General features: G+C 40.6%; 1 protein-coding gene across 1 annotated transcript in view; it reads left to right on the forward strand.

The window, feature by feature from the left end:
• The window catches only part of HHIPL1 (HHIP like 1), a 61,848-nt gene that overhangs the window by 53,403 nt on the left and 985 nt on the right, over window positions 1-7,460 (forward strand). Inside the window, exons 8-9 of the mRNA XM_025193837.1 lie at window positions 490-572; window positions 7,229-7,460. The exon at window positions 7,229-7,460 is cut by the window's right edge and continues 985 nt beyond it. Of these exons, the coding sequence (XP_025049622.1) occupies window positions 490-572; window positions 7,229-7,460 (315 nt within the window). The remainder of the gene's footprint in view (window positions 1-489; window positions 573-7,228) is intronic.

The following is a 7,460-nucleotide window of genomic DNA, read 5'->3' on the forward strand; positions in this document are numbered from 1 at the left end:
TAAATAATTTTGTCTAGCCCCTTTTTATTGCTATGTTGATTATGGTCCAAAGTGAAGTGTTGTGATTTTGTTTTAAATATATAAATAATTTAATGTCATCATGTTTCTATGGAAATAGCTTAGGAACTTGCATGTGGAACATGGCTTTCATTTCAGATAATAAATATTGTGTAACTTTATAATTATCTTTTCAGTTTGATTAACCTCTTTCCATATTGCTTAAGCCTGGTAATGATTCTTACCTTGATGGATTAGGCAATGGTAAGTTAAAATGGAGTCAAAATATTTCATATGCTGGTGAATATTTGAATTCTCTGATACCTGGAGAAAAATAGGATTTTTCTGTAGTGTTAAAGTGGCTATTTGGGTGATTTAAATAGAACTTTTTTCCTTGTAGATGCTAAATTCATTAAGGATGCAATGGAAAGGAAGAATACTCCTGATACCACTGGAAAGCAATTCATCTTGTATTATGTCTCTTTTTCATAGGAGAGCGCCACCAAGAAAATGCCGGGTTGAGCCTTTGCCAGTGAAAGTAAAAAGCAGGCTTGTACAGTTTGTGCCAAAAGAGAGTAAGTAACTTGTTGTTTTGTAGTATTGATGCATGTTAGTCAACAATAAATATATTTCTCTGTCTTTGTGCAGATGCAGGCTGCCCAGAGCTTCACCCTTCAATGTATTCTTAACATTGATTTCTACATAAAGCATTTGAATATAAAAAATTAGTTCAGATAAATCATTGGGTATGAATTATTTAACCACTCCCTTCCATAGTAAACATTCTATGTCAACTTTATCTTCTTATATGACCTTTTCCCATTCATGCCTGCTTTCCCTGTCTCATGAAGTGTAGCATGGGTTTTTGATTGGGAACATCTAGGGTGCATCTACACAAGATGCTTTACTGCACAGTAAACTAACCTACTGCACAATAAGGCATCACTGTGTAACCATGCACAGCAACTACTGTGCATTAAAATAAGCCAATGCATGGTTTTCTACTACCTGTAAATACAGGTGGTAGATTTACTATGCATTAGCTAGTGTGCAGTAGTGCACAGTTAGATAGATAACTGGGAACAAATTGTTCTCAGTCAGCCCAGGCAGCAGGCAGCAGGGGGTGGAAGAACTGTCCCCTCTGCCAGGCAGCTGCCTGCTTCCCAGCCCACACTCAAGTTGGTAGCTGCCAGGGAAGGGGACAATGTCCCAGCCCCAGTTCCAATCTCAGAACTGGGCCCCAGCAGCAAGCAGCTGCCAGGGAAGGGGACAGTGTCCCAGCCCTGGCTCTAATCTCAAAGTGATAGCAGGAGGCAGATGCTTGGGGCAGGGGTGTGGGGTGGGAAGCAGCTGCCCTAGAGGTGGAACAGCTTCCTCCCCTGCCCCCCTGAGCCCATGCCTAACCTTGGTGACCCCTGCCAGCCCAGGGCTAGCATATGGGGGAGCCTACAGCTCTCCCTGGCTGCCATATGGGAGCAGAGCAGGTCAGGAGTAGCACTGCCCTGAACTGCTCCCATCAGGAGCAAATTTTCTTCCGACAGGTGCACATGTAGACCCGCTCCCAGGAAAAGCTTATTGCGCAGTATTTTACTGAGCAGTAAGCTTTCTGCACATTAAGTACATGTGTAGATGCATCCCTAATATCCAAGTCAAATAGCATGAGCAGTAACAGGCAGATGAGCAGGGACAAAATTTGTAAGTGCTTCTCCTCAAATGCCACAAGCCTAAAAAATAAGATGGGTGAACTAGAATGCCTTGTATTAAATAGTGACTTTGATATAATAGGTATCTCAGAGGCCTGATGGAAGGATGATAATCAATAGGATACTGTTATACCAGGTTACAAATAATACAGAAGTGACAGAGTAGTACTATTTGGGGATTTGAACTGGGGTGGCCGAGTCAGCACATAGACACTGAGTCCTCAGTGTTTGGCCAGTTCTGTGATAGCACTGAGCACCCAGCCCCAGGTTTGAACCCCTGTTCTCCTAGCAAGGAGATACAGGTAGAGGAGTGGCACTGTATGCTAAATATAGTGTAAACAGTAGCAACACAAAAATCTTATCTGAAAGGAAAACTACCATAGAATTCCTGTGGACAGAAATACCATTCTTGAATAAAAAGAATATAGTACTTGGATTGTAGTCCCAATTATGATATGAGTAGGGAAATTAGAGAAGCTGCTAAAATGGAACAAGCAATAATAATAGGAGACTTCAACTATCCTCACATAGACTGGGTAAACACATCATCAGAGTGAGATGTGAAGATAACATTTTTGGATGTAATAACTTTTCTGGGAACCCACAAGAGGAAAAGCCATTCTGGACTTAATCCTAAGTAACACATAGCACCTGGTTCAAGAGGTATCTTTTGGTGAGCCACTCTTTAATAGCAACCATACCATAATCCCATTCAGCATTCCAGCAGCATTCTAGAGTCAGCCAAAAACATCTACCATACTGATATACTACTTTAGGAATGGAAATTGCACAAAAATGAGGAAGTTCTAAAGAAGTTAAAGGAGTGATCAAAAAGTAAAAGGCCTGCAGCTAGCTTGGAAGCTGTTTAAAATATCATATCAGAGGCTTGGGAAAAGCGAACGCCACAAATCAAAAAGGATGCCAAGCAATCCTATAAAACCCTTGCATGGTTTAATAGTGGAGTTAAGGAGGCAAAAAGGCATCCTTTAAAATTTGGGAGGCATGCCCAAACAAAAAAAACAGGAAAGCTCACAAAATCTAGCAGGTTACACGTAAAAGTAAAATGGAGCAGGCCAAAAAAGAATTTGAGGAGTGTCTAGCAAAAGATGCTAAAGTTATTCATAAAACTTATTTAAAGACATCAGAAGCAGGGAGACAGTGAGAGAATCAGTGGGACCATTAGATGACCAAGATATAAAAGGTACACTCAGGGGTGATAAGGCCATGACTGAGAAGCTAAATGAATTCTTTGAAATGGTTTTGACCTCAGAAGGTGCTAGGGAAATTCCCATGCCAGATCAGTCCTCCTTAGTAGATAGGTCTGAAGAGTTGGACTATGTTCAAGTGACCACAGAAGAAGTTTTAGAACAAATCAATAAATTAAATACCAGTAGTAACCAGGACTGGACGGCATTCACCCAAGAATTCTAAAGGAACTCAAAGGTGAAATTGCAGAACTGTTGGCAATAGTATGTAATCTGTTGTTACAAAAGGCCTATCTGCTAGAGGACTGGTGGGTTGCTAACATAATATCCATCTTCAAAAAGGACTCCAGATGTGATCCTGGGAACTAAGGGAGTCTCACTTCCATCCTTGGCAAGTTGGTAGAATGTGTATAAAGAATAAAATCAGCAGTCACATGGACATATAATCGACTGGGGAAAAGTCAGCATAGTTTTTGCAAAAGGAACTCTTGCCTCACCAATCTGATGAAGTTCTTTTAGGGCGTTAACAAACACACAGACAAAGGGATTGACATAGTATATTTGGACTTTCAAAAAGCTTTTGACAATGCTTTCATCAAAGGCTGTTAAACAAATGGAGTTGCCATGGGATTGGAGTGAAGGGTCTTTTGTGGATTGAGATCTGGTTAAAAGATAGGAAGTGAAGGGTAGCACCAAATAGTCACTTTTGAGGTCAGAAGTGGGGTCCTTCAGGGATCTGTACTGGGTCCAATTTTGTTCAAAATGTTCATCAATCATCTGGAAACTGGGGTGGGTAGTGAAATCATCAGTTTGCAGATATTACCAAATTATTCTGGGTAATCAAATCTGCAAAAAGATCTTACTTACCAAGCTAAGTGAGTGGGCAAAAAAATGACAAATGAATTTTACTGTCAACAATTGCAAAGCAATGCACATGGGGAAAAGATAACTTCCACTGTAAGTATTTGATGCTGGGTTCTGAACTAGCTGTTACTAGCTGTCAGGAAAGAGATGTTGGAGTTTCTGTAGATAGTTCTCTGACAATGGCAGCTTAATAGACTTTCATAGACTTTCATAGACATTAGGGCTGGAAGGGACCTCAGAAGATCATCGAGTCCAGCCCCCTGCCCACAGGGCAGGAAGTCAGCTGGGGTCATAGGATCCCAGCAAGATAAGCATCCAGTTTGCTCTTGAAGGTTAATGTACAACAGCAACCAAAACAGCCAATAAAATGTTGGGCATGATTAAGAAGGGAATTGAAAACAAAATGGAGAACCTTATCGTGCCATTATACAAATACATAATGCGCCCACATCTTGATTACTTTCCAGTTCTGGTCTCTGTCATCTCAAAAAGGATGTAGTAGAATTAGAAAAGGTACAGAGAAGGACAATCAAAATGATCCGGGGGATGAAGCAGTTGCCATGCCAGAAGAGACTAGAAAGGTTAGGAGTCTTCACTTTGGAAAGGAGAAGGGTGAGGGGGGATATAATAGAGGTCTATAAAATTATGAAGGGTGTGGACACGGTGAAAAGGGAACTGTTATTCACTAAGTCCCAAAATACTAGAACTAGGGGGCGGGTATCCAGTGAAATTTGTAGGAGACAGGTTTAAAACTTACATGAGAATTCATTGCCACAGGAGGTGGTGGATGCAGATAGCATAGTCAGATTCAAAAGGGGACCAGGCAGATTATGGGTGATAGATCTATGCATAGCCATTGAACGCTACTGTTGAAGATGTTTCCTCTGGTATCCCCAAACCAGTAAGGGTAAATGTCAGGGCGGGTAATGATCATGCTAGGTATACCAGTTCAGTATACTCCCTCTAAGTCATCCGCTCCTGCCACTGTCAGGGACAGGATACTGGGCTAAATGGACCATTGATCTGAAGCAATCTGCCATTTGTATGTTCTTATGGGTTACCTGTCACCATTTCTGCAGTGGGACCTGTCTTTCAATGGTACTTTCCCCTGAGAAACCAATGAATTATGGGGGGGTCTCTGAGTAGAGAACTGCACTGTAGGAGACTCAGTATTGTGTTATTAGAAGGATGTAAAGAGGATTGAAAAGATGTAAGGGAATGGAAAAACATTTGGAGACATTTCAAAAGGGGAACAGCAGATTGGGAGTGCACAGCAGCTGTTACATTCTACCAGCTACATGTAGACAAGTTGGGAGTGATACAGATTTAGCAAAACAGCTCCAACCTTAGCACCTCTTTATCCAGGGTTGAAGTTGGAGCAGTTTTGCTACATTTATATGGTCCACCTCCCCCATGCCTGTTTCCACTGGTGCACACATAACTGTTGGAATATAACAGCTGCTGCAGTGTTTAGATTAAGAGTCCCCCTTCTCTTTTTAAAACAGCTCCAGATTTATGTTTGTCCATACCCTGAGCTCCCACTACTTAGAAGTAGGAAAAGGATGATGAAAATATTCTCAGAAGAATCTTTTTGATCATTTAATCACCTAAATTTCTGGAAAGATTCATAGATTACTTCAGGCTTTTTCAGTTGTGTGCTCCTGGATGAAGTATTGTACTGTTAAACATTGCAATGTCAACAATGTAGGTGAATTAAAGGTATAGAATCTAGTCACTTACATTAAATGAAGGCAGATAAATGCGTTATTAAGTTTTGACAATTAAAATAAAGCTAGGAAATGCTATATCCATTGTATTCTGTAGTATTTATTTAACCACCTGGGCAATATTTCCTGTACTTGTTTGTGAGTAGGTTAGTATTATATTACTATAGGGAGCTTTCACACTTTTTATAGTTAATTGTAACTGTACAACCTTAAAAATGCATTAACAGTTCCTACTGCTTTGATTTCAGTGACAAGCACTTAGGACCTTATAGAGTGGTGCTTAACTTTCTGGCCCTTTGGGCTGGATGAGCGGCACAGGGCCGATCCAGGGGCGGATTCCAGCACATGCTTGCTGTGCAGAGTTGGTTCACAAGCATTATCTAGCGCTTTGTGCCAGCTCAGGAAGCCACAGCAATGAGTCACTGCTCTCATGACACCAAATTTCCAGACCTGTGGAGAGCCCCATGGGCTAGATGCGACAGCCCCATGTACTGAATTTGGCTTGAGGGCCGGAGGTTGAGCTTGACTGCCTTGAAGGGTTAAGCCCAGATAGTGCAACAAGCATTTAAACCAAAACCAAAAGTAGCATTGATTGCATTCAGTATACTCTCTAGAAATGTGAAAATCTCAGACTTAGAAAAATATTCTTATATACATGTTCAGTATACAATTGGTAAATGTTCTAAACTTTGTTCATGTTAAAACAGTTTAATCTTGGTTAATTATAAGTAGTTTTCCATGTACATTTCAAAATTCAGGATTTTTCAGTTTGCACTTCCACATTAAGAAAATACAATGGTAAAGAAGTTCTGTTTTGTCTTCCTTTCTCAAGTTAGGAAAACATTTTTGTCACTTTCTTTTCTTCTGCTTACTATAAAATGAATGATGAGTGAAGTTGGAGGAGTAAGTGCTAGGATACAAGTCAAGGAATGATGATATCTTTTCAAGTGCAGGTGGCATTGTCAGAACTTAGTTGACTATTATTCTGAATGATGCATCTATCCTTTTTCACTAGCCTAAGTTTATTTTTAAGTTAAAAGTAGAGTTTATATGAATAAGTAAGTCCGGTAACTTTCTGGAAGCTGAGGCAATAAAGTATTTTCAGCCCTTTGTAGTTCAGGGCTGCTTTAAAAAAACCTGTTTTGTGTTGTCCTGGCAACCCAGATCTTTTTGCACATTCCAGTTACCAGAGAGAACTGATTTTGAATGTTCATGAGTCCAGCCCCACTGAATAAAGCATCTGACACAGTGGGGAGGCCAGAGCTCTCACAATCTGGTAATGATCCAATTATTAGTAATGAAGAGGACAGCAGAAGTAGAAGCATGTCTTTACAAATGCTTTTTTTGTGAGAGCCAGGAACAGAGGCAGGGGACTTTATTCCTAACCATGAAACTTCAGAGTTTAACTGTGACTCTTAATGCATACACCTTGGCTGACACCTTATATCCTGTTATTAAATCGTGCTTGGAAATTTGTTAATGTATCATCTTTTTTTGTCTTACTTACTGGCATAGAGTGGTGCAGTCATCTGTGGTAGCCAAACATTCCTAAAAACAGTGGAAATTTTTAAGTGATTAAATATTGGCTTAAAAAGTTATTCATTACTTACCCCATTCAAGTAAGGGAGCCACACGAGAGGAATTGCATAAGCTGTAAGCTCTATTTTTATGTAGTTATTTTTAGTTGCCATAGCTCTACAGGTTCATTATTACCTCAATTTTTCCTTAACAGAACTTATTATAAAAACACCAACCCAACCCCCCAGACTAAGACCCACCACCAAAGCTCCAGGGAGGGGTCGGCCAATACCCGAAGCCCCCCGTGCCACTACTCCAGACTGGATCGAACAACTCTTGGACCTTCTTAGAAATCAAAATAGATTGCAGACTACCACCAGGACGCCAACAACCAAGCCCCCAAAGCCAACAACCAAGCCCCCAAAGCCCAGGAAAGGAGGAAAGAG

This window comes from Alligator sinensis, unplaced genomic scaffold (genome assembly GCF_000455745.1).
Source record: "Alligator sinensis unplaced genomic scaffold, ASM45574v1 scaffold1346_1, whole genome shotgun sequence".
NCBI classification, from domain to species: Eukaryota; Metazoa; Chordata; order Crocodylia; family Alligatoridae; genus Alligator; species Alligator sinensis.